General features: G+C 41.8%; 1 protein-coding gene across 6 annotated transcripts; it reads left to right on the forward strand.

The window, feature by feature from the left end:
- Positions 1 to 104: 104 nt before the first annotated feature.
- On the forward strand, positions 105 to 27,610 carry CASS4 (Cas scaffold protein family member 4). Of its 6 annotated transcripts, none has more exons than XM_005010414.6 (7): positions 105 to 4,686; positions 16,824 to 17,370; positions 20,359 to 20,463; positions 21,475 to 21,621; positions 23,446 to 24,771; positions 25,574 to 25,633; positions 26,345 to 27,610. In XM_005010414.6, exons 2-7 carry the CDS (start codon positions 16,924 to 16,926, stop codon positions 26,756 to 26,758), a joined length of 2,499 nt encoding a protein of 832 aa, XP_005010471.4. In that variant the 5' UTR covers positions 105 to 4,686; positions 16,824 to 16,923; the 3' UTR covers positions 26,759 to 27,610. The 6 variants fall into 6 exon arrangements, with proteins under 6 accessions (XP_005010471.4, XP_005010468.4, XP_005010473.4 ...); XM_005010411.6 differs by having other exon boundaries at positions 16,942 to 17,370; XM_005010413.6 differs by lacking the exon at positions 105 to 4,686 and adding an exon at positions 5,309 to 8,127.
- The last annotated feature ends 170 nt before the right edge of the window (positions 27,611 to 27,780 follow it).

Below are 27,780 nucleotides of genomic sequence, written 5' to 3' on the forward strand. Positions count from 1 at the left end.
TTCAAGGAATATCTACATTGCAACTATAAAATGGGGCAGTGCTGCAGCACATGAAAATGAGAATAATTTGATATAGACACCTTCAGTAACCCCTCAAAAAAAGAAACTTGTGCATATTAATTTTCATATATGTACCTCAGAAATGTCACTTTGCTTCATTTTACTTAGAAATTTTGTTATATAGCACTTGAATGATTTTTTTTCAGTTCAAAAACCCAGACTCACTATTTCTTATCTCTAACAATGCAAGTTTCCCAGACCCATACTCAATACAGATCCTTAAAAAAATCTGAGCTTAAACCTTATGTAAGTTTGAAAATTCACTACATATTCTTACAGATATGTTATTATCTGGCCTGTGCAGTTTTAAGTGTGTTCATTCAAGTATTCTGCCTGCAGCTTAGTGAAACAGTACTTCTGAGCTTCGTGTGTGGGAACCTTCCTTTGGCCATAAGCTCAGCACTTGCTTTCATTAGGATCTTTAAATGTAAGGTTATTTTGTTACTGCTGGATTGAGCATTGCCACTGATTAAGTGTCTTGTTTAAGGGTTGATGAGGGTTACAGGTTTTGTCTGTATTTAAATAAAGATTACCTTTTTTAAAAGTTGTTTAATATATAAAGAAGGAAATGTAGTTTTATTTTCTGTGTAACAAAGGACAAATCAAATGCCAGAAGGATATGATCTGGGGTCGTGTTACAGCTTGATGAATTAATCTGTTGTACTACATTTGGATCAGGCATAATCATAATGTTCAGTACAGAATACGGGGTGTTTCATTTTCAAAAAGTAGAGAATGAAATTTAATGTTCTTGAATGCTTCAGCTCCACAAAACAAATTTTCTTAGGCTGAGCAATCCTCTTCCTTCCTCTGCCTCCCTTCAAGTTTCTAAAACTTTAGAAACATGGGAGGCATAAGATGGTGGTTCTGCTGGCTTTTTGTTGGAGGAACAAGGAGGACTGGAGCTTGGTGGGCAGGAAAAGGGAAGTCTTGACGCAGTTGCAAGCGCGTGCTATACTATCTCAGCAGCAACAGCCCTCCAACATTAAAACCAGTCAGCTAAATTGTTAGTGATAATTCTTTATTGGAGTGCAGCATTTGTTCCTATTCTGTTAAAGAAGCTGTCTGTAAGCAACTCGTTTGTTACTGGTCTTCAGACTCTCTTGTTTTTAAAACGATATTTTGGTGTTTTAGATACTAAACCACTTCTGAAGTTGATAAGTTAGCATGCTAGCTTTCACTTTGAGCTTCCTTAATTCCATTTAGAGATTTAATCTGTTAAAAACATCCTGAAATAAGCCCCTTTGATTTTTGTCTTTCAGCACTACTTTTTAATAAGAATTTTGATGGTTGTTGGAGAGAGAAAATTGAGGCTGCAAGATGTTGATATTGATTTACTTTAAATAGCTTGATTTCTGTAGGTAATTAGAGTAAGAGGTCGTGTTTTTCACAGTAAGAATAGTAAATTATTTGCTAAATTAGTTACCTTGTTCCATTACTTACGTAGATGGTTTGAAAAATACAAGAGGTTTTGAAGGGATTCAGAGAGCAATGTGGATCTAGGATGACAAAATACAAAGAAAAAAAAATGTTCTGGCTTTAGAGGAAATAGGATGTCCTCTACCTGAATAAAAATAAGTTTTTTGTTTTGTTTTCAGATAATTGGAGTCATGAATGCACAGTATAACTATATGAAAAGGCAGGTGACCTGAACCTAATTAGAGTTTGGGGAGCCTGTGAGCAGCTGAACCAATAGCAAGGAAGTAAGGTTAAGCATGTTTAGCCTGAGGAACCACTATCAAAAGTTCAAGGGTAGTGAGGGTACAGAGAATGTAGGCTAGGGAGGATAACAGATCTACTTTCTCTTGCCTACTGGAATATCTTCTCTAATACAAGGAGAGGATTGTTTTTAGTGTACTGAAATTTGAGTAAAATTGACGAGGCAAATTAAGCTTGCCTACAAGCAGACTTGTTCAGAGCTGTATCCAGAGAAATTACCTTCTCAAAGATGCCGTTTGTTGTTATCCTTGTGTTCTATGCTTCTGTTAATGCAGCTGGGAGGAAAAAAAAAAAATTACATGTTCCAATATTTGGGTTGTTTTCAGGATGAGCTTTAGGAAGACAAAGACTGTTTCTAAAGCTCTGCCTACTCTTAAGTGATATAATCATACAAGTGTTTTTTGCTGAACTCATCACTGCTCTCAAGAGTAGACAGATGTGAAGGTGTCGATCATGCATATTACTAACAGCTTCAGAACAGCTGTTTATCTTAACGAAGGTTACAAACCAGCCTTGTAACTATGTTTGATTTCTTGGGGGCCTGTTTTGGAATTGTTTTTCCTTGATATAGTCAAACTAGTGTTAAGCGAGTCTCATGCTTTTGGACTAACGCAGCTGGTGAAGGGAGCATCCTTGCCACTGTTTTGTCCATGGTAATAGATAGCAAGCTTGGTACACCTCTTGTATGGAAGAAAACATCTATTTCTGGCTGTTTTACCAAAACATCTCTTCTACTATCTGCATTTCTTTCTTAAGCAGCTCAGTGGGATTCCATAGGGGGATACCATGAGATATGGTGGGAAAGGACTTGGGGATTGTAGGAAGCTTTCTCCTGGTACAGCTAAGTGCTCCTTAGTATTCTGTAGAAAGTGAAGAGGTAGCTGCCTGTGCAAGTACTGTAATGAGCTAACCCTGTACCTTTGTTTTTCAGAAGCTCTTGTTTTTAGGACCTTCCAGAGTCTATCTGCGGCTAACAAACTCTGTAATTATCCCAGATTAAGCTCTTTGCTCCTTAAAGCTTAAAGGCAGCTTTGCTTCCAGGAAAAAAAGAGGAAGCAAATGTATAAACAAGCTTTTGCAAAACCAGATGCTTGCCCAAGATTATGAGTTGCCATGGGTTCAAGCACATGCCAAAGAGGCAGCAGTGACCTCATGTCCTTCCAAGAAAAAGGGATCTTCCATTGGAAGACAACTTAGACTCCACTGGTGAGACTCTCGTTGACCAGCAAACACCAGTTTCCTCTCTCATTCTCACAGTTCAGGCAATCCTCCTTTGGCAAAGGAATGCCTTACCATGCATTCAGGGTTTGATCTCTTTAATCCTTGCATAACAGGAGGTAATCTCTAATCGTAATTGTAGCAGCCCAGCTGAGGCAGGAGGCAGTGCTGCTAGCTGATGACAGTCTGTTTTGCTTGGGAAGCCCTTGGAAAGGGGGAGCTTCAAACCGCCTGTGACTTCGTTGGAGCACTGGCTTGAAAGTAGGCAGGGAAATACAACCAGAATTCACCTACTCTTCACACAGGAGTGGCTTGAAATGAATATCAGTTCCTCTATTAATCAACAAATTCCAGAGAAGCTGCTTGCCCTCCCCCAGTTTCGCGGTCTGTACTCCCAGTAGCTACATCCCACGGTGTTCCTCCGCTCACAGAAGCACGGTCATGCTCGGGATTTGTTTTCTCAAGGAAGTCTCCGTCACCTGCCTGAAAGTCAGTTGGATGCATCTGGTGTGTAAGTGGCTCAGAAGAATTCATCGTGAAAACGTGGTGAGGTAATGCCGCAGCTAATGCGTTAGGCCAGCGAGCCGTGCCTAGCCAGAAGCCAAGCAGCTCTGGAGACAGATCTTAATCATGGGTTTGTAGCTTGGCCTCTCAGCACTCCTTGGCACCCTGACTTGGCAGTCAGTAACTGGCCCAGGGATCCAGGGAAGCTCGTTCCTAAAGGGGCACTGCTGGAATTTGGCTCGCTTGCTACCCATTGAGACAGATTTCAAACTTTCTGCTTAAGAGGGCAGAGCGGTCTCGGAGAAATATCCCTCATTTCCTGGACACAGAGGCTGCTGTGAGAGGCTGAATCCCAGGAGAAAAATGACAAAATGTAATTAAGAATTAGTTGAGAAAATTGCAGCTTGGGATAAGAAGTTGTCCGTGTGGCTGGAACAGGCCCTTCAAATGCAGCAGCAAAACTGCTCTGCTCGCTGACCAGGGCATCGGGACAAGCTGAAGCCTGTGCATTTGCTTTCTGTGTATGTTTAAGCCTTAGTGCAGCTAGGAGAAGGCTTCCACATATAATTCACCCCCTAGTATGTATGGGAATATATCCGATTTTCACAAGCTCCTTCATATATATCAAAAATGGTGCCTTAGATGACAAGACAGCTTCGGAAAGCATGTAAAATACTGGCTTAGAAATCCTGGATTGATATGACTGTGGCAGTCTTATTTCCATCCAGCACTGTGCAGCCTCTTGTGGTACGTAGTACTCTTGTATTCATTGCATTTCTAAAAGAGGAAATACAGGAACATGTAGCAAAAAAGAAGGGTGAGACTTCTGACTGTGGTTAATTGCGACAAGTTGGTGACAGAGAGATCAAGGAAAATTCCACTTGCAGACAGACTTGTCTCTCAGTTCCGAGCGCTAATAGGGTTTTTCTGCTTTGTTTTCTTCTTTTCAATCTTATCTGCTGTGGCAAAAACTGTCTTTGACAAGAATCTTTTGCACACATTCCTAAGTGCTTTTAAGGGTAGAGCTGTCAGATGTCTTTTCTTGAGATGTAGTTCCTGGCACACAGTGACTGTGCAAAGCTTGAGGGCTCTTCTCCCTGCGGTAATTATCTGTATTGCTCCAAGTGACACTGCTGGTGAATGACAACTATGGATAAAAACATCAGCAGCAACAGAACTGCAAAGGTATGTCTGTTTTGTTTTGGTTTTGGTTGTTGTTGTTTTTGGTTTTGATTTGAGTAAAGCACATAATTAAAATATATATGTTCTAGAGTATGGTTTGACATTTGAATTCAACATTATGCTAGGTGATGTTGGATGTGTTTGGTATTCTCATCCTGAGGGACGAGGGAGGGTTCTTAGGATGTTAACGTACCTAATGCCTCTGTGCTTTTTGTTGTGACAAAACCATTAACTGGAAGAATTGTCTTCTTGAGGAGCACTCCACATAAAGCAGGATTCCCAACAGCAAATACCTGTAAATAAACTCACTTGTGAAATAATAAATATATAACCACAAGGTTCCATCTGTCTTCTTGTTGTTCTGTAATAACATTTGGTATGCTGTTATGTTGTTTGAGACTTATGGGGATACTCCAGATGAACAATTGCATGATAGATAATTTCCCTACATTACATGTAAAACAGGAAAAGGTTTAAAATATTACCTCCGTTTCTTTTGAAAGACTGAAGCTAGTTTATGAGGTTTTCCATATTTACTTATATATTCAAATTGTACCTAATATATATTTTTATACATGTATAGAGAGATAGAACAGCTTGCTGCAGCTGTAAAGGTCAGAGAATGCAGAAGTCTCAATTCCTAATTCAATGCTTTGATTATCCTACTGTCTGTGAGTCTAATAAGCACTGTAATGGAATTACTCTTTTCACCCTGGTCTCAATATTTACTGTAAAGAAACTGCTGCCTAGAAATTTGATACAAAACTGGCTGTGTGGGGGAGGTTAGTATTATCTCGATGAGCCATTCGTGGCACTCCGAATTTTCCATTGAGGCATGTAAATGTAAGAGGGCAATCCTCATCATCAGAACCTGATGCAGGACATCTATATAAAGAGAGCATCTATTTCGGGGAATGCTATTTTCAGGTTTTCTAAATGGCTTGCTGATGGCTAAATAAATTTAATGGTAGCAAGTTGGTTTCCAGTTCTAGTCCAAGGACCTTAGAAACAGCCACACCATGCCCAGCCAAATTCAGGGACAATAGTAACCAGAAAGAGACAAATTTCTTTCTGCTGTATCATTTACGAACTATTTAGGAGGGAGTATCATACTGTACCACTCGTAATAATATCTGAATGCTATGCTCAGTACTGAAAATCAAAAGATGTTTTTCCTACTACCTGGATTTTTTGAAGTCCCATCAGTAGCTTTCCTATGACAGGTGATGCTTTGCTATTACTGCTGTGCCCCAACTCCTCCATCTCCACATGGAAAACCGCTTCTGAAAATGAGTTCAGTCTAAGTTTACACTCAGAGAAATGATGTTATTTCTTCCTTGTTGCACCTGTGACAGTCCGCACAGGAAACATTGCACATCTTGGTGCAATTTAAAGCACGTTAGCATGACAGCCTGTGCTTGGGAAATAGCTCTCATTGCTGGACAACGTCTTCTGTGCTGCTGCCAAAAGAAAAACAGGAGCATTTCTTTAGCATGCATTAAGTTGATCTGATATTTTCCTCTCCTTCCAAAACACTCAGTTTCTATATTCCTGTCTTTCCCACAAACAAGTGCGTGAGTGAATGCTTGTTTCTGCAAGCTCCTCTGCACCTGGGAACAGGGATACCCCCAGCCCCTAAGGTGCCTGCTGCCACCCACCCGGACTCCATCTCAAACCTGGAGCAAAGATGTGCTTCGGGCCACAGCTAATACATTGAGCAGGGAGTTATTTAAACAGCCAAGAGGAAATACAAGAGAGAATGGTAAAGTCTCGATTTTTCTGGGCCTGGGTAGTACATTTTGGGCTACTCTCAGAGAAGCAGTCAGGAGGAGGAGGACTCAATGCCCGTCTTTCCTGGGGGAAATCCTAGAGGCAAAACTTTAGTTCTGCCATGGGCAAAACAGCTTCAACACAGGGAATTTTTGCATCATTTAATTTATTGCCAATTAGCCACACTTCTAATCACAGATTTGGCTGGGTATTGGGAAAGACAAAACCCACAGACAATTAAGCAAGCACTTACGTAAACACCTCTCCTCCCCCTTCTCAATCTCAATGTGCCTTGGTTTTGGCAGACTCGTTCCCCCAGCCCCTCTCAGCGCAGGAGGTTGGGGCTGGGGTGCGGTGGTCCCTGCCTCTGCTCCCCGACTGCCCCAGCAGGGGTGACCCGCAGCCACAGTCCCTTGGGGTATCCCCGTCCCAGCACACTGGGGATCCTGCCTGGGATTAACTCAAGAGAACAGTTAATCATATGTGAAGGCAGTTTTGTGGCAGTGCTGTTACTTGTGTTTCTGGAACACCTCAAACGCTGGTGGCACCTTGGAAATTCCTGGGTAGAAAATGAGCGCCTGTTCTTTATCTTCTGCATGAAGTGGGGTGTTCAGGCTAATAAAAAGGCTGGCTGCAAGAAGGAAAGGAGGAAAGAAAGACCCCGAAAGCATTCAAATTAGTTGTGCTGACAATTCTCTCTCATTTGGACAACTGCTTGTCAGTTGCAAGCCTGAGCCCAAAGGTGTGGATTTTGTCGAGAAAGCATTTTCAATTCAACATTTAGCATGTAAGATGCATTGCGTCTGAGCTCAGTGATTGTGGGTGTGGGAGTGAGTATCTAATTTCATCTTAAAGCTGATGTGGAAAGAGGAAGGAAAACGCTGTAGCCAGAGAAAAAGCAGTGAACACAAAAGCAAAATTAGTAAAAGTGTGAAAAGCTTTGAAGCTCAGAAAGATATTAACAAGCACATTTGCATGAGAATAACCTGGACGGAGCTCCTGCTGAGCAAATAGCAACTATGAAAAATTGTATATAGCAACTATTGTTGAACAACATTAAACAATTTTTAGTAATCAAAGAAACAAAACCTTTCACCCACAGTTAATGTTTAGCTCTCCTCCTTAGGTTTTGTGCTTTGTGAGAAAGTGATTGTTTTGCAGTGATTTCCATAACTACAAAGAAGATCTGTTCAGTTTGTGAGAAACATTAATATTTCAAGGTTCATAATTTATTTATTTTTTTAATACAATACAACAGCAGTAAAAAATGATGTTTCAAAGTTCCATAAAATCACTTTCTGATTCATCTCCACCACCCTCATAAAACAGAAAAGGTAATTCCAGGGGGACTCTGCAGGAGGGACATCTGGGTGTCCTGTAGCAGGCCCTCATTAACATCAGCAGCTGCAAGCCAATTGCACCACGGAGATAATTTTGCTACGTAATTAACTCCCTTCATTCCCAATAGCTGCTCTCCTCCTGAGCTCCCAGCAAAGGGAGCAGTAGGTGGAGGGAGGCTGAGCATTTGCTTTCCAGGCTTCCATCCAGCCCCCAGAGGACTCCCGCCTGCTCTGCCAAGCTGGATGGGGAAAGAAAGGGCTGGGAGAGATCACAGCCTCCTGTTTTAGGTGATGGAGTAACAGGGAAATAGGAGACAACAGAATGAAGGTCAACGTAAGTACTAGATTATTTTATTTCTGTTGCAATTAATTTAACTGCGTTGTTTATCTCAGTTGTAACGAATGCGTGTCTGGCATTAGACCTGGATCTGCCTGGGCTGCTTCTCAAAGCACGCTGTTGATCTTGTAAATGAGTTACTAACAAAATACAATGTCTTATATTTTAAAACACAATCTGAATTTAACTGAGGAAAAAAATCTTTTCTTTTTTTTTTTTCTTTTTAAAGAACAGTATGTCTCAGAAGGGTGAGGTTTTGTACCATGAATATTAGGCAGTAATGTGCCTTACTATAAAGTTATAGTGAGTGACACTGGTTGGCTATGAGGATGCCCTTTGCCTTCCTCATTTGATTGGAAATAACGTGTATAAATAACAACAGTTTCAGTTTTACCCCCCAAGAAAGAGGATGCTGTATTCTTGATGTCAATCTGATACCATTTACTAGGATACGAATAAAGAAAATATTGTAACAGCTTGAGTCACTCAGATGAAGAAATGTAAGGTCATTTGAATGCCTGTCATGTGAGTATGGGAAAGGCTGTGCTCTCTAGGACTTTGATTGACCATGTCCTACAGATCTTCTGCAAAGAGAACTGAAGCTCAGAAGAGGAAAGGGATGGTGGTTGCATTCATTTTTAGGAAATACTGCTTTGTTCTGGGAGAATGGGGGAGTAAGTGGATGGAACGAATCCCATTCACAATTATATGTAAGTGTTTTGTCCCAGACTTCAGAGCCATGCACGTGCAGACAGCTTTAGCTTCCTTTGTGCTAAGCAAAATTTATTTGGCTGTGAGGCTAAATGAATCTTTCAGTCTGATGTTACAGCTGATCCCTGGCAGCTGCGACTCAGGGCAGGGACCTCCGCGGTCCCCACGTGCCCCCAAGTTAATGACAGTGTGGCAGCAACGTGCAGCTGCTGTACAGGAGTGGTGCTGTGCCCCAGTCATCAGGGCTGGTGGAAATCCACCTCTTCTCTTCGCTGAGGAAAGTTAAAACTTCTTCAGAGAAATTAAATTTTGTCCAAAAGGGTTGTTTTGGATGAGAAAAAGAAAAGGAATTGTAATTTTGGGGCAGATCATTTCGATGAGGGAGGGGGAGGAAGCCGGAGCACTTGGGAGTTGCAGTGTTGCTGTTGATTCATTATGAATCACTGAGAGCAGCCTCCTGGAGCCTCCGTCATTTCTGCTGCCTTCATGGCATCACTAGAATCACAGAACCTGCTGCAAGTCATGCAGGGCACAGGGGTGGCATCCTATCGCCCTTGTGCACTCAGGAGGAAGGAAATACAACAGTCCCTGCAAATGAATAATTTTTCTTTTGTTCCAGACAACTTATCTTAGGAATTTCTTGCCTGTTCCCTGGGAGGGCAGAGAGCAGCATGGACCCAGCTCCAAAGAATCGCTGTTAAGCTGCTCTTTGCTTAGAAGTACTTGCTATGTTTTTAAGCCCATGTTTTGAAATAAATCCTGTAGTAAAATGAGTTAGGATACTAAAAGGTTTAGAAAAGCACAAAAAGTACATTAACTGGAGCATATGAGCAAAAGCCTTTGGATAGTAGGAGGAAACAAAAACCAGATACATATACACTTTTTGAAATATCAGGAAACAGCAGTTTGTTTTTCCTTTAGTGTGGGCATGAGAGCCCATGTGAAAACACTGAGCGGGAATGAAGTACTGATTGCATGCAAGAGGGTGGGCGTGTGTCAGTTGGTTTTAATACAGCCAGGCTTTGATTAGCAACACTTGTGGAGGAAAGAGTGGTTGGGGAAAATTAACAGAGCTGGCCTTTAATTCCCACCACTGCTTGACTGATTAAATGTGACTCTGCAGAAGTTTCCATCTACGTTTCTAAAAAATCAGTTCTTTATTTTATCAAAAACTGATTTGACCATTCAGGATTTAAAACCTGATGATCAGTATCTGTTTCCACTCTCCAAAAACCAAGTAACCCATTGAACAGACAATAAAAGCAAGCCCTGGTATTCATTCGCTCCTTGCTTATACAAAAAGATCTGAAACTCTGCATAACAAGAACAGTCTTATTTTCTGTAATAAACAAAGGTAGAAGCACGTTCTGCAAGCCGCAGATGATGTTGCCCATCAACAGGGCCATACAGACCCCGCACCCAGAAGGAGGCCTTGTGCATGTAAAGAGAGATGTGAATGCTTAATGCAAGTGCTTCTCCTGCATATGTTGAACATGTGAGCTCTGTCTGCAATTAACTGACTTTGGTAAAACTTAAATTGACTAAATTGGCCTACCCTTTGAAAGGGACTTATTTGGGAAGCACGTTCCCAGCTAGCAGGGCAAGGGGAATGTTTATTTCTTCAGCTTTGTTCAGAGGTGAAGAGATTAACTGGAAATGGTTCTGTAAACATGTCAGAGGGTGTCACTGAGGCATGAACATAGCTGTATAGCAAACACAGCCCGCTGCCTTGAATGGTCTTTTCCTTCTCCTCAAATACTTAAGTCCCTTTTTTCCACAGTAAAAGAACTTACAGACTTCTTGAAATGTAAAATGCAGCTACAGATGTTGGAAAAATGTTTGTGTTCATCCCCAAGAGAAGCTTCCACAATAAAAATTATCTTGTTTAAATTATCTCAATAGTTTTTTTTAAGAGGCAAATTTAAGAAAAGAGATGAAAATTTCCTTTTTTTTTAATTGAAAATGAAAATACCATCAGGACTGTAGTACCTATGGATCACAGAAAACACTATGTAGTAGTACTGGAGTTTCCAAATGAGAACTGAGGGGGAAGGGAGTACAGAAATGATTTTAGCAGACCTGCAGGTAAGCAGCTAAAATGACTGTTTGATAGTTGTGAAGGATTTTTTCTAGAAATGTTTGCCTGTGTTCTGTGTTTCATATTGCTATAGGCTGAAGATACAGACTGGGATAAGAAAGTGGTCAGAATTGCTTAGTAACAGTAAATATTTTATGATGTTCTCACATTGTGTGTTGGCTTTTTTTTTTTTTTTTTGCCTTGGCACAGACATTCATCCTATATATAGAGCACAGATGCCAGCCTATGTGAGTACTCCAATTCTGAGGCTGTAGGAATTGTTTCCCATAGAATTGCACAATTTTGTACAATTACCAGCTTTACTGGCTCTTCATTTTTTTCCCTTTCTGTATTAACAAGCAGGAGTTAACAGTTTTCATTCTGAAGGCTCTCAAGTATTGTTCTGTAGTGGGAGCAGGATAAGGATGTACAAACTATAGAGATGCAAAAAATCCAACTAGAAGGGAGAGTTCCTACTGCGATCTTGAATTAGATGAATTGATCAAAAATTCAGTAGAAGTAGGTGCACTTCCAGGTACACAAGGACTTTTCTTCACACCTAATTTAGTCGAACCCATGTCACCGGAGGTGTTATACAGCAAAGTTATTCACTACGGTTGGCTCAATATACGTGACTGATCCGCGTTGCGGTTACAAGGTCACAGGCTCCGTATGTGGGAGAGCAACAACTTAGAAAAGGTTGCAGAGGATGCAAGCTCTGTTTTCTAGATCTGTGCTCTACCGTCATCTTGTTAAAATGTGCTAAGTGAGCGGGAAGAGTAGCAGCGCTGTCTGCCAAGGTACTTTCTCATGTGGTGATACACTGGTTTTTAAGACGTTCTTTATCTTACAGTAGGTCTGTGGGTGTTTTTTTGGGGCTGGTTATGGGATGACGGGGAAGAAGCAACAAATGCTGAAGAAGAAAAACACTTTGATCTCATCTACATTGCTTTAGAGCTTATTACATGCTGGGCACTGCAAGGACACATTAACGAGACTTCATAAAATAACGAAGAACTACACACAGCTGGCCCGAGATGGCATTTTGTGGATGACAGTGTTAGACAGCCCATTTCCGCTCCTCTGGTAATAAAGAAAAAATGCAGATCCCACTGGCCCCGAAGCACAGCTTCCTCCTAGCTAAGCATCCCATAAGGTCTCTGTGATCCTGGGAATGCGAGGCTTGTTTATAGTTAATGGCAGGTCAGAAATGTTTCTGCTTACATGACAGAAAGGGGCTGCCACAGTGATTCTGTACATATGTCCTAGGCAGCTGAAAGTGCAGATAGGGCCCGATTTCTGAGAAATAACCTCGCATTAGATAAGGCAGAGCCTGCACTACAAATGACCTCATTCCACAAAACCCTGGACATGCTTGTTATACTTTGCTAGATGTGTTGTTGGATCAGATGCTCACCTGCTATAAACATAACCTTAACTTTTATTCACAGAATTGCTCCCACTGTTATTTCAATCACAAAATCAATTGGCTAGGACAGCTTCTCAATAAGAAGTGTCTCAATAAATGAGCCATTTGGAAGAATTCTGGCATCCAGCAGCTGCTCAGTAACTCCCTCTGTGTCATAATGTGAGCAGATGGAGCCCGAAGGATGCTGAGCTGCGGGGCTGGCTGGGGCCTGGGTGCTGGGAAGGGAACGGGGCTCAGACGGGGATGGCAAGTTCTTTACTCAGCCTTGCAGAGCTTTGGTTTACTTGGTGTGACTGTACCTTCCCTGTGGGAGCATTGCTGAGGATTTAAATTCAGTGGAACATGTGCAGAAACAGTTTGGCTTTAATAACTGACCCAGCTTAGCTGCCGTTGTAGGTTTTTCTAGCGCTGAGGAGTTCAGCACCACCTCAAGCTCCAAGGAAAAGCAGCTAATGCTTAGCGTGCTCTCTGCTGCCAGAACTACGGCACTTTCCAGGACCCAAGCGAGCTAGCTCAATGCTTTCCTCTATGCATATCCCATAAAACAGCTAAACACATCAGCACCTGTGATGTTAGGCATTGCTGGGAGCTTGTTGCATTTTATTTTGCCAATATTAGGCTGATCTACAGCAGTTGTTTCAGCATCCTGGGCTCATACACATTGAAGCCATAGCTGGGACTCCAAAGAGCTTACAAAGCTTACACAGTTTCCATACCACCAGATCCTGAGAGGCTGGTAAGTAACCAGAACACTCAGAAAGGAAGCAATAAAGGGGACTTACTACTCCTGTAAGCAGAGGAGCAAAGGGCAACAAAGGGCAAGATATGAAGGCAGACCTGTTTGACCTGTTGGTTTTTCACATTGTGAAGTTGTTCCTTCTTCTGATTTCTTGGTGGTGTTCAGCAGAAATTATGTTACTTCAGTGGCATGGTGTGGTGCTGCTTGGGTTGGATTTACTACGTGTTGCTGCAGCTTTCTGCCAGGTTGTGGACACAGAGCAGGCAGAAGAGTCTGCTTAAAGGAAGAAGGTGGTTGTGTGTTTTGTGGTTTGGTTTTCTTGTTTTTGCTATTGCAGTATGAGATGAAGATGCAAATAGAAGATTACTTTTGAAAGTTTTGCCTGGGACCTTCCTTTAGTTTGGTGGTTACAAATTACTAATATTCTTACCTATTTTTATCTTTTATAAAACTCCTTCAGAGACTAGTTCCAAGGCAAAAGGAGAAGAAACGTTCATTAAAATACCTGAGTTTCTCTGCACTTCTTGAAATAGTTATACAATATATGCACTTACACTGAAACTGAGAATGGAGAAGACTTGCTCTCAAACTATCACACTGAACCTATGCCATGAAATGTGAAATTTGATTTAGCATTGCCTTCAGTGAAAGAGCTTTTCCATTTCATTTTTTTGCTCCGACAACTCAGCTGGCCAGCAGAAGTCTGACAGTCACTCAGATCATTCATGTTCTATAGTCTGGAGCTTGGGGCTTGTCTCCATTGATTCTCTATTCAAAGTCTTAATTTTCCCAGGTTCCAGCCTTATGGATGGGATACAAGGAGATCTAAGAGAACAGGCTTGTTGTTCTAGCTCAGTGGGATGTTTCCAAAGTTTCCTTCTACTTTTTTTTTTTTTTTTTTTCTTCCAATCTCCTGGTTGGCTTGCAATTGAGATAATTTCAAAGGCTCCTGGGCATTTGTGTTGCCAACTGATGTGAGCCCATACTCCCTAATTTGATCTCTACAAATGGGGCTGGCTTTCAAAAATTTGAACCACTCTGTTCTACTCTGAACTGTGTCTCATCTTGGGTGTTTGCACAGTGTCTATTGACAAAATCAAAGGAGTGGGCAGTGTGCTTCAACTAAAGAGATCCCTGTGTTGAAAAGATTCGATTTCCATGCTGTAAGTTTAAAATGTAACTCCTCATTCACTGGGGTTGTTACTGAATATATTCATCTGACTTTGCTAAATGAAACGTTGGTCAGCTGAGTTGTGATGCTTCTGTGGAACACCTTTGCTGTTGAATGGAGTTCAGACTCCCGTGTTGCTCATGCTGACCTAGCTGTTCTCTTGATTCATTCATTTGGCAACGGAAGCAGACTTGGCAATGTCTAGGAAGAGAGATAAGAGGACAGTTGGAATAATTGCTCTTGCTAATATTTGTTGCAGTCATGTCTGAGTGTTGTTGAAGTATCACTGATGGGAAGAGTACCTCCTCACTCTCATAACCTAGGCTGCAGCCTAGATGCAAACAAATTCTCACTGGTGTGTACGGGCCAAATTCTTACCTAGTGAAAATAAGTACACTTACTGTAAAAGAAATACAATTTGAAATTAGACTTGAGTAACTTCACACACAGGTTAATTAATGAATTGGGCTCAGTATGCTACTTCCACAAGAAAGAACTAGTTGGAAAATGTTGACATTTGGACTTCTAAAACTATACTGCGATCCAAATTTCCTCTTTGTTTCAGTGGAACTTGGAAGAAAGGTTTTGTTGAATAATGTATTAGAGAGGAGATCAGTTCCTGAGTTCAGATGCCCTGGCTCTGCCACCAGTGTCCTGCCTGACCTTGGATAAAGTTCTTTGTACTTCAGCTGCCTGTCTGCACAAAGGGGACGGAATTCCTCTGTTCCTATACGGATCTTCTTGGCACATTATTAAGAGGCTCTGTCCTTCAGCATCTGTAGAGTGCCCAGCAAAAAGAGGCTAAATGTCAAGCCACGTCTAGAAGTGTTGTTGAACAGTAGGAAAAGTCGGATGAGGCAGGGGAAGGGGGGTCAAGTGTGTTTGTGCTTGTTTTTGTTTTTTTCCATTTGTTTTGTTTTTATTCTCCTTTCACTTGTAACAGCATGTGAAGCCCAAGCCCACCCTGGGCTGCACTCTGTGATGAGATTCCTGACAGCCTGGCTTCAGCATGGGTGGTTCAGAGCATTTGGCACTGCCCAAATAGAAAGTGGGCTACCGTGTTCATGGCAAAACTACTTTAATCAGACTACACCACAAGGAAAATGGGACAGTTGTCTGTCTCTGACAGCTGCTGATGGACCAATCCATGTATCATGAAAAGACCATTGTTCATGGTCATTCTCACAAAGAAATGTGTGCTGCTAACAACAAGATACTTTCATCAGCTGAGCTGGCAAATGGGCTTTCTGCTGCTGCTTCAAACCAGCTGTTTCTTTACAGCAAATGCTCTGCATAAAAATACAAGGCATCATGTTTCCTATTTGGGCACTATCTTTTTGGACATTACTTGCACTTTCTGATAAGAAATTAATGCTGGAACAGCCAGTGGGAAGCAGTCAGTTGCATTTTAAAGCTGAAAACAAATGGTATGTTGTATTAAAAAGCACTACATCACCATTCTTTCTACCCTTTGCACAAATATGCCTGGCTAATAAAGCTACCTCTTGCAACTGCTTTCACTCTCCTGTCTTGTAATGAGTAAACATACCCAATATAAATATGCTAAAAATAAAACACGATCATCACACATATAGGCTTCAGCTGAGACAGATATGGCAGCCCTGTGGTGAAGAAGCTTAAAAAATAGGAGTATTTGCTGTCTCATTTCTGTGATCTTAGGCAAGCTGCTTATACTCTTCTTCCTTGGATTCCTCTATATTTAACAAATAAACAATAAAAGCGCTGTCTGAAGATGTTGAAAAATACTAAATACTTTGGTCTTCAATGTACGGTGATTCCTGTGTGATGGAGAGGAGCATGGTCACTGTTTCAGGTGTTCTTGCCTGAACACGGTTCAGGCAAGTTTATGGATCCAAGTTTATGGATGCACTGCTCTGCCTCAAAAACTTACCAGCTATCAGGGAGATCAATTCATTTGGTGTCACCTGCACAAAGTTGGATTTTTCTCCCTTAGCTTAAGTGTCACATAAATTGTTAGCCTGGGATTCTCTGAATTGGTAGGATCCAGCTCCCCAGGTTGGGGTTGACAAGGATCCAGCTGGATGTTGCGTCTGCGGCAGCATTCCTGCCACTGGCATTACCAATGGACATGTATTAAACTCCTCAGTGTTGATGTTAGTGAGAGGTCTGTCTTCATAAGGCTTTGAAAAGAAAAAAAAGCTTTAGGGAAAATAAGTAGTGTGTGTGTTTGTTTCTTTTTTCAGGTAAGAAACGGTTAACCTTTTTCATGTGCATCTGAAGGCTTCAGATAAATGAGGTAGCGGTCAGGGAAGGCAAGTTTTATTTTTAGTTGGGTGATGCATTTCCTCTGACTTCTGACAAAGAATCCACAGAATGCCAGTGGGGGGAAACCACCTATTTTTCATAGCATGGTGTTCATAAAATCCAAGCAATAAATGTTGGCTCTGCTTTCAAGAGCCTCGGTAGGCACAGTGATGAAGAAGCGCATAGCAGCATTATGCTATTGCTGCACAACATAGTAGACAGATGCTAGAAAACATTTAACACTCTGAAACCGATGCTGAGAAACATTCTTTAATTGCAGCCCACCAGCTTTTATACTTAATTGAAATTAAAGCGGAGATGAACACCAAACTGGGAACTAGCACAACGTTTCTATCAGCGTAACATAACAGCACAACGCCATGGCTTTCTCTCTCCAGAACACCTTGGCAAAGGCGCTTTATGACAACAAAGCGGAGTGCTCAGATGAGCTGGCCTTCCGCAAAGGAGACATCCTGACTGTTCTTGACCAAAATGTCATCGGCAGCGAGGGCTGGTGGAAATGTTCCCTCCATGGCAGGCAGGGCCTGGCTCCTGCCAACCGCCTCCAGCTCCTGCCCGGCGCTCAGGCCCTTCCACTGCCTCCTTCCACTCATGGCGATGTCCCAGAGCCACCAGCAGGCCAACAGAACATCTACCAGGTCCCCTCAGTCCCCAAGCCTCCTGTGGCATCCTCTACGTATGAGAAGATGGAGGGGTGGGTGAAACCACCAGCTAGGGCCTGCACTCTGCCTGCCCAAGGGATATACCAGGTACCGGCCTTGGCTGCGCAGCTGCTCAATGAACGGACCCAAAGCTCAACGCGCCAGGTAAGAGTATCAGTGGCTAGTAAAGTAGTAAAGGTTGTTGTAATGAAAGTAATCCTAGGAGAAGGGAAATAATAATGGCTGTTGGCCTGAAAAATCCAGGGGAATTTGCAGCGAAGTTGTTCAAATAAATGGTGTTTAGGAAATTCCCATAAAGTCTCACAATTTATAGCATTATGGGAGAAAGGCTGATCTGGACAGTATACGAGTCTCCATATTCTGTAGTGTCTCACTGTTTTTGACAGTTTAAGGCAGCTGTAAAGTACAGCAGGAAGTACAGAATATACAGTTTGTTTGGGGGAATCTAGAAATGATTTACAAACCCGTCCCTAAGTTAAACAAGACACAGAGCTTTCTCCCCTGGCTGTATACAGCATGCATCTATCCAGTGTCCTCTGGCACATGAAGGGGTCTTTGCAATCATCTGCACAGGAAGATGGTTCCTAATAAACAAATTGGCCTTTGAGACTGCTGGCTTTGATGTAGTTTCTCAGAGTGCTGCTGTCTCTCTTTGTGGCTGTTCGAGGTTGTCATTACCCTTGCACAAAGCAGAAGCGCCTGCTTTAGACACGCTGAAGAACACGGGGTTGTTCAACAGTGAATGGGGCCTGTACCAGTTTCTCTCCCAGCCTGTTTTTACTGCTGCTGAGACAGTGACCAGGGTATGTGGGATGAGAGCAGTTACCAGCACCCCTGGTTAGGGGGAACTGCAACCCATTTTTCCAGGATTTCATTACAACTGCTGGCCTGGCTTTTTCTTTCTCCCTCTTCCTTTCATTCAGCATTCAGATGAAACATGTAAGTGGAAAAATGAAATTTTGTTAAATGTCACATCAAGTGTCTTAACATCAAAAACTTGAGCTTTCTTCAGCATAAAATTAATTGGGAATCTTCTATAATAAAAGATAAATAGAGCAGGTGTGGAGGGAGTTCAAGCTTTTGTTGGGTCCCATGAGCTCTTCAGCCCAGGGTAGTTCTTTATTCTGTGTGTGAAAACCACATTAGAAATGTTAATTGGCAAAGGAAAGGCGTTCAGCCCTGAACTGTATAGCCTTTCAGGCTGTTTAATGAGCATCTGATTACGGGACTCAGCTGGCCAGCTTTCCTCCTGCTGTGTTGGAGGCAAGCTACAGGACCAGAGGTGCTGGTCTCTTCTTTGTAGCAAACGGGTGCTGGAAAATGGACAAATTCAGTGCATCTCTAGTGACTGAAATCTCCATTTTCAGTACTTCAGCTGCACACCCAGACCTCATGCACACCTACCATAAAGGCAAGCTCAAACAGGGAAATAGCTCCAAAAGACCCTTGTGTGGTTGCTGTGGTCTGATTTCTCTGTGTTCCTAACCCTAAAGAAGGCAAGACATTTGCAAACTGAAGTGAGATCAGTCCAGGTTTTCCACATTGTACCAGCAAATCAGGCCCTGAAGCTGTCATCTTTTTCTCTATTCAAGTGCACGGCCCAATATTAGAGATCGTTGGCTTTTCCTATCTCTGTAACTTCATTAGACGTGCCTTGCTTACCCTACCAGGGAAAGGAGAAAGGGAAAAGAAAAGCCTTAACATGCTTTTATTATCTAGAAGTTCAGCTTTGCCTGAGCTGCCTCCTGCATGGCATCACAGCTGTTGTTACAACAACTGTACCTTGGTGGTCACAAGCTGCACGCAGATGCAGCGCAGCATTCTGGACTGCCCTGGGTAGATCCTACAGGACAACTGGCAAAGCTCCTGGCATACTCAGCTGTTCCCTGAGCAGCTGGGTAAAGCCACTGTAAGTCTTTGAGGGAGATGATTGAAAGCAATAAAACAAAACAAAACCTCTCAAAGGCTGTATGTTTTCACTCTATACAAAAATGTTGCCCAGAGCTTAGGGCATCTTCTTCCATGTGACTAAAAGTGTTATCAGTTAAGGGGAACAAATCATTTTATAGTAAGATGTTTCCTCTACTGTATACTGAATAGATTTTTTCCACATGAAAATGCCAGTTAGTGCTGTTTTGCAAGCAAGATGGCTCATGCTGTAGAGCACTGAGGGGATCCGTGTTCACTCTCTTTTCTTTAGATAGGAGCAAAGAGCTTTCACAAAGACAGAACAAGCAGCTATGAATCTGGAGTCTTGTTGCCCTACCCCATTTCCCCTGGATTTAGTTGCTGCGACTATTATATGATGGAGAATATTACATTAATTCTGATATTACACAATTTGTTTTAATGCCTCATCTCCAGCAGCATTTCTGTGGGTCAGTAGTTTGTAATCCTCTCTTTGTAAAGCAGCCATGGAGACTCAGGCTAAACCATGCTGAATGAACAAAACTCTGTTTCTGAGGCTGATGAAAAGACCTTTCCCATCATTCATATTTTGGCATCTTAACTAATTGTCCCACAGACCTGGTCATACCTCTTAAAACAGTGTTTTAAGCAAACAGGGGAATTAGTTTGTAATTGGCCTCAATAATGTAATTCCCATATCAGACTTCTGTTTGAAGAGCTGGACAGGACATCAAGGGTAATTGTTTTCTCCTTCCAAATGAATAAATCCCTTGAAATTACAGAATAATGCACCTCAGCTTGTATCTTTTTGCTGCCATTGCTCCTGCTAAATACGGCCTGACCTAATGGCTCTCTGAGAGTGAAGTAGAAATTCCCTTGCTTTCTTTTTTTAGTGGTTCTGCTTTTGGGCAGTAAGATTTAAGTGATAGCAGAAGCTTGATTTTTCTCCAAATCCTTCCCCTCCCTTGGCTAATCACGCAGATTCTTTGAATTGTATGTGCCCGTACTTATTTGAAATAAAGCAGAAATGAAGGTGAAGGAAAAAGTATGAGGCCTGCTTGTAAGTTTAGCTCCTCTCTATCACCATAAGTGAAAAGCTGGAAGGTTTTTAATCACTTAAGAGCTCCCTATAAGTGGCCTATTCAGCTAGTTGAGTTTTCAAAGATGTCCTGAGCCTACTGCTGACTGCAGTTCCCTCATTATTTGTTTTTCTTCCCTTCTAAGCACCTGTTCACTCTCCCAAGAGCATCCCGGGCTTCAGTCCCGAACATCAGAAGTGAGGTGTACGACGTTCCCTCCACGCAGCGCCGTGAGTCCCTGTTCACACGGGTAAGTCCTGCCGTGGTCCCCCCATGCAGCTGGGACCCTCCTCCTGTTCTGCCTCCCTCCTCTTGGAAACATAGCTGAAGGTTTAAGGTTCAATTCTAGAATTTCCCTGTTGGCTTTTTGCAAAATTTGGCAGAAAACCGTGTATTTTTGGGGAAGTTCAAGGCATAAAGCAGTTCTCTTTTGAATCTGCTAAACACTTCAGATTAATGTGTCTTAAATATGGTTATGTTTCTAACAAACACTTTTAGTTTTACTGTCACTGAGTTCTGGGGTACTCTTCCACAGGTGAATTCCCAGTATCAGAGCGGCCAGCCTCTCTGCTTTGGTTTATCCATCAGGAAAGGGGCTTTGTCTCTGTGTCTCTTGTCTAGGAAGATTTCAGGATGTTTGTTGTGGTGTATGTACAAAAAGCCTAAATGTCACCCACACCACCCACCCTCTGAGCAACAAAATAGAAGAGATGAGATCATGTAACCCCAGTTCATTCAGAGGAAAGACAACATGCTGATCAGGTCTTCTACTGAAACATCCTGGTTCATGATCTTCCTCTTGATAACCTGTCTCTGTGGAGAGCAAATGTCACCATTCCCCGTGCGTCTCTGCAGTGTGTCCCAGCCCCATCTTGCTGCCCACCATGCAAAGGGGGGTGTGCAGGATCACAGCAAGTCACAGGAACCTCACACTCCCTGGTACCAGCTGGCAGTGCAGGGTTCAGCTCACCTGAATTCACTTAGTACCAAGCTGTAACAAAGTGTATTTGTTTTACCCTCTTTGTATTAATGAGGTGATCCCTGCTCAGCACCAGCACCAGGCTGCAGGTGACAGCTGCCTTGCACCACCTAGTGCCCATCCCCGTCCTGTCCAGCTCTGCAGAAAAGCACTTCAGGAGCTCTCCAGCAGATCAAGCCCTGATCCAAACTGTATGATCTGAAAGTCTTTGGATACCAGCAGAGTCTTCAGTGGGCTCTAGCAAGGATTGAAGCCAACCTCTTTGTTTTTCCCTTTGGCCAGAGCCCTGCCACTCCGCCCACAGCACGAAAGGGCTCTGTGCTGCTCGGATCCACCGAGTGCTTCCAAGAAGAGCAGCAGCTTTACAACATCCCATCCGGCCCAGAAAAGACAGGAGCTGTTAACCACAGAGACTCACCAGTGGGCAATGTAAGTAAGGTTCATTGGGCATGAGAGAACAGTCTTCTTTTACTACCGGGATGTAGGGTGTGTGTGCTAAACCTCCCCCTGAGCGTGTTTGTAGGTGAGGGTAATGGGAATAAGACCACATCTTCAGTGCAGTCCTTTGTCCTTCATATCAAAAGGATGAATACTGCCTGACTCCTGGATAGTCAGGATGCCTACCAGAACAAGGACTACCTCTTCTTTTTATGACAGTGTGAAAAGCAAATTCAATACTGTGCATTAGTGAATGTCGGAATATTTGTAGTATTCAAGCAGAGAGAAACAAATTCTTCCCCTTGCATGCAGCACTCCTGCCATTCCACCTGGGAGAGCAGCACGCTTGGTTTTGGGGGTGGTATTGAGGGGTAGAGCAGGCATCCCGTCTCCTCCTCACTGTTTGAGGAGCACCCTCCTTGAAGAAAGGGCTGATCTCAAATTTCACAACAGGAAATGCCTCAATGGAAACTCTTTATTAGCTGAATGCCAAATATTTCGGTTTTCTTGAACAGTGTTAGGATCCGAGACAATTTTGACAGGTTCCCTAGCACATGTGCATGGACACTTCTAGGGTTGGGGAAGGGTTCCAGGGCAGACCAGCCCAGCACAGGAAACTGGAGGCTTCATCGTTTTGTGGGCTTAAAGAGAAGTGCCATAGGTTCATGGCTGCACCACAGCTGGAGAAGCCAGACTTGAAGAGAGTGTGGTTTCCCCAGTGAAAATAAAATGGGGACCTTGGCATATGAGCAAGTGCTCATTGAAGCTGGCATTCCTGGCATCTTCATGGCTATTAACAACTGTGCCAACCAGCTGCAACAGCCCGGAGCAGATTTCCTTTTGGAGACACAGTTTATCATTGCTTCCAAAATGAATTTTTTCTTAGAATTCTTCTTCATGGGAAAACTTAAAAAATGCTGGCTTTGGTCTAAAACACCCTTGTCTGCGCTCCCTTTCTCATGCACATTTTCTGCAGGGGACCTGGCCAGTTCTTTCTAAAGTTTTTATTACATAGTGGTACCTTCAGTTGTTTCTTGTTGTGACACACACTTGTAGCTCCTCCACTCCTTCCAACTTGTGCTTTGTGCTTGTAAGGAATTTACATATGATCTATTCCAAAGTGTCTCTTAGTATTAGTTTGGATGTTCTTACACAAGAAGTAGCCTTATGTGAGCATTTTCAATTTCATAGATTTCAGCTGTACACACATCTTTTTAAGGCATTGAGTAAGATCTATAGACATCTTAGCAAAACCCATCAAGTAAAAAATGTAAACTCACTGAAGCTATTTGACAATGATTAGTTCTACCTATTGGTAGCTTCTATTTGTCAACGTATGCATACGAATGTGGGTGGGGATACTGAAAAATCAAGTATTTTCTTATACAGAGGTTAATAAAATCTTACCTGCTTCACTCTGTAAAGCTGAGTGTCTAATGTTTCCTACTAATAAGCTAATATTTAGCTTTTCTTATAGTCATTTCAGAAAACGATTAAATGAAAGTGTCCCACGCCAAGGAAGATACCACAGATTTCACTGGCTGGGGATACTGCTGTGTGACTTAATCAGTAGTGCTTGAAATATTTTAACCTCCATGTGTGCAGCTTGTGCATTTTAGAAAGGAAATAAATACTATGGGTTAAACTTTTCATGGTACGATTCCATTGACATTACTGGAGTCACATACATTTGCACACTCCAAGAATTCAGTTGTTGGTTGTTTTTTTTTTTTTTTTTTTTTGTTGGTTGTTTTTTTTTTTTTTTTTTTTTAAAAAAAAAAATACTGCTTATAAATCCTGTGTGCTCTGTTGCAGTTGTATGATGTCCCTCCCAAAAGAGAAACCGATGCTTCAGGGAAGGGATCTCAGAAAAAGTGCTGGGGCCACTACAATACGTTGCCAAACCCTCGAAAGTCAGAATGGATTTACGATATTCCAGTATCACCTGAAAAAATGGGATTAGAACACAGCCCTTCTGGCCCTTCCTTGGAGAACCAGGTGCTATACGATATACCCCCAGCCAGGTACAAGGCGCCAACAAGTACTGAAGCCAAAGGTGTGAATCCACAATTATACGATATTCCACCAACACAACGGAAATTAGTGTTTCCAGATGCCCCTCTTTATGATATTCCACCCCCAAGGGACATGCTCCTTTTGCCACAAAATGGTAGCTGTGAGGCACCCCCAAGTCACCTGGATCCAAAGGCAGAGAACCAGACTTCTGAAGAGAACGTTTATGATATTCCTAAAGGTTTGCCCAACACTTTGCAGTCCAATAAAGAGAGGGAAAAACACAACAACAGTTCTGGAAACAAGGCATACCGTGTTCCAGTCCAGATCTCAAGAGACACCAAACTAGAACATGAGAGATCATCTGTTCCTAGTGCGGACAGCAGAAGCAGCACTGTCTCTAAGTTCTCAAACTCTTCTGCTGAGTTTATGTCATCATCAGAAGAGCCTGTCAAAGAAATTAAACTGGATCTTGATGTAGCCATAGAGACACTGACTAGACTGCAGCATGGTGTATCCAGCTCAGTTGCTAGCTTAATGATTTTTGTGAGCAGTAAGTGGAGATTACAAGAACACCTGGAGAAAAACATTGAAGAAATTCATAGGGCAGTTGATCACATAAAAGTATCACTCAGAGAATTCTTGGCCTTTGCTCGAGGCATAAAGGTAAATGCCTCCTACATCACTGATAATAATCTTCAGACCAGAATTAAAAAACAGCTGGAAATTCTTATCAACTCATTCAAAATCTTAACAGAAACAAGAGAAGCTCTAAACAACTGCAACTGGTCACTGGAGGCTTTGGTCCTCAGGAAGCCTCAAAACAGCCCAGATGATCTTGATCGCTTTGTTATGGTAGCTCGCACAATTCCAGATGATATCAAGCGATTTGTATCCATCATCATTGCCAATGGAAAACTTCTCTTCAGAAAGAGTGAGAAGGAGCAAGAAATGAAGCAATCAAATGTGAACCCAGAATATAAAATGGCAAAACAAATCCCAGTGCCAAGAAGAATAGAAATAGAATCGCTTCAAAGAAATGCTCACGACAAGCTGAGCCAAAGTCAGGTCTCCCAACAGAAAACAAAAGACGATGATATTGAGGACTGTGAATATGTTCAACTACAGGTTAGTATGATAGGATTTTACACATATTCTTGATTGTTTATAGGCATTAATTCATTAGCACTATTTTATCTTTGCATCAGAGCAAACTTCAGTTTGCACAACTACTTTTCGATGGCACAGGTGCAGTGAACAATAATTTTAAGTAATGAAGAGAACTGGCATTAGGGAATTTGCCCACATAGCAAGACAACAGTGAGAGAAGATTTTTAGCTTGTCTGTTTAAATTAATTTGAGAGACTTAAAAATATATATATATATATATATTTAGCTAGGAGTTCACAGTTTTTTTCTTCTCTTTAGACTAGTGGTTGCTTTCTTGCCTGTACATTTCATTTGTTGGCTCTGAAATCATTATACGAGAAATCACAGATGCTGACTTTCTAACTTGAAATGTATTAGGCTTTTGTAGAAAATTTTGACTTACCAAACTAAACTCTGAATTATCAAGCTTCTTAGAATAAAAATGGTCATTTGTTAGAATTATTTTTCTTATAATTACTGAAATGCCTGCTAAGAATCTTCCTCTTTATTGGTTTTACAAAGAAATGCTGACTTGTCCTTGGAATATAGGAAATGTTTTGTTTTGTTGAAGCTGATTTCAGTCTTAGACCTTGCAGGATCCTGACACTAATATTTTAGTAGAAAAAACTGCAGTTGGTTCCAATACATTTATCATTGTAGTCCATAACATGAAGCAAACAGATTTCATGTTACTTCTCCTGAAGTAAGTGGAAAAACATATTTATACTCGCATATTTTATGCAAACCATTTCAATTTTGCTTTCACTTTGATTTTTAACAGGCACAGAAAATCATTTCAGGTAAAGAAGTGTCAAAGAAGAGTACAGATTCAAAACCAAAGGTATTTCTGTCTTTGAAAACTATTACATAAAAGGACTTGTAGTTCTTTATTTCTGTGCTTGCTAAAATTCAAAATAATTTGTGCTTGGAAGCACATATCTATACATAAAGATCTATTTGTTTTCTCATAGTTCATTTTCCCATAACTAGTTCTTCAAATAAGTGCTGAAAAACTATGCAAAATATTTTCCTCAAATATAATGAACTAAAGTCATACTCTTCTTTATCTGTTTGCCTGTGCACATCATTTGGGATAAGGCTGTGAATAGTTGTATTTCAAAATATCTTGTAATGCACTGTTATACAGACTGATTCCCATTATAGTACATTTTTAATTATTCATAACCCTCATGAAGACAGTACCATTAAAAATCAAGTCTGTGTTTTGCCCAAGAGCTTGAAGTCCAGACTCTACAAAGGATTGATATTTAACTACAGTACTTCGTGTGCCATCCATTACTAAAATTGCATTCAGTGAAATCTGTTTAGGGAACAGGTAATTGGGAAAAAACAGCATTATGAAGCACGGTACTTTGTAGAAAGAAAAATTATTCCAAAAATATTCTGGGCTGGGGATGGGGCAATTTGGAGCCTGTTAACTAAAAGAACTTGTACGTGAAGAAACATGCAAATAATACAGAGTAGAACAAATAAAGAAACAACCAGTGTGACCCCAAACTGACTCTAATTACTTTTTTTATCCCTTTTCTAGGTCTTGCCATCTTCAAAAAAGAATGTAATTCAAAGCAAGCAAGAGCCTGCAAAGAAAATAGCTCTTCCAGAACATTGTAGGCTGTGTTTTAGTGCGCTTCAAAAGGCAATTGCTGTATTTAATAATAGTCTGAGCAATAACCAGCCACCTGAAGTCTTTATATCCCACAGCAAATTGATCATCATGGTGGGTCAGAAGATAGTGGATTCTCTCTGCCAGGAAACTCAAGAAAGAGATGCTCGGAATGACATTCTCCACAGCAGCAGCCGGTTTTGCAGCCTCTTGAAGAACCTGGCTCTTGCCACCAAAAACGCTGCAATACAATATCCAAATGCAGACGCAATGAAGGAACTTCAGAATCAAAATGATGAGCTGTATAAATATACACAGCAGTTTAGAGCAATGATGGAATGAAAGATGCTTCATGATTTTATTTTTTATTTTTTAGAACAGTGGTGAAAACTTGAATCTCTTCATTATTAGAGTTCTCTTTGCTCCCTTTGTGTAGGAACCAAGGGGGGGTGCAAGAAACTCAGTGCTGCCAACTTTGTCATCCCCAAGTATTCCTACCAGGTTGTCCTCTCTCCGGTACTGATGCTCATTTAGCAGGTGAAGACCCACACAATAGCAGAGACAGAGAGGATTTGTAGTATTGAATCTGTACTTTCTCCTCCGCTGTTCAGACACTGTCTAGAAGTGTTATCTTACTGTTGGGGCAGAGATGTTTGCTGTGTATTCGAGCAAATTTTATTATCTGATTTTTATTTTTTATTTTTTTTTCTATACAGATAAATATATTTTCCTACTTTTTTTGTTTTTCTGTTTGGGTATGTAAAGTCTGTCTTTAAATTTAAACGCGCTGTTGTGTAAGTTGTCATATTGCTATGTGTACCCATCATCGTTTCTAGAGCACTTGACTCAGACCTTGTAATTAGGGGTGGAAAAAAGTATCCGAAGAATTAGCTTTGCAGCTGTTTAATGTAAAAATGTGTGTTACAGGATGAGATCTGTATGGTATAGATATTAATCAGAAATGTTCCAGCGGGCTGTCTGAGCACTGAGAGAAAACTGGGGGCTCTGCAGTGCCGGGTACAGACACAAGGAGCTGTTCCTGGTGCTTTGCCTCGGAACACGGTGGTTTCAGTCAGTAAATATGGAGCGAGGTGGTTTCAGCCGGTAAATACCGAGGCTTTGGACGAGCACCTCCAGCACACGGGCGATGCTGATGGTGTTTGGGTCGCGCTGTGGGCGCACACCTCTCACTTGGGCAGAGCTGGTGTGGCGCCTCAGCGCTGCGCCGTGCTGTGCGCCCGGGAACTGCCCCTGCCGCTTCTGTGCCCGGCTCCTTTTTATTTTTCCTGATTAATTTATTGTGAAGTTCTATCTGAAATGTGAAAGCCGGGCCTTTCAGGTCTATCTGCACCTTTGCCCTGACG

This window comes from Anas platyrhynchos, chromosome 21 (genome assembly GCF_047663525.1).
Source record: "Anas platyrhynchos isolate ZD024472 breed Pekin duck chromosome 21, IASCAAS_PekinDuck_T2T, whole genome shotgun sequence".
NCBI classification, from domain to species: Eukaryota; Metazoa; Chordata; class Aves; order Anseriformes; family Anatidae; genus Anas; species Anas platyrhynchos.

Bases quoted from the DNA above. Each gene is read 5' to 3' on its own strand.
- CASS4 (XM_005010411.6), top strand. From the start codon at position 4,642: ATGACAACTATGGATAAAAACATCAGCAGCAACAGAACTGCAAAG. The intron at 4,687-16,941 runs GTATGTCTGTTT...TTCTCTCTCCAG, and splicing joins GCAGCAACAGAACTGCAAAG to AACACCTTGGCAAAGGCGCT. The intron at 21,622-23,445 runs GTAAGTAAGGTT...GCTCTGTTGCAG, and splicing joins GAGACTCACCAGTGGGCAAT to TTGTATGATGTCCCTCCCAA.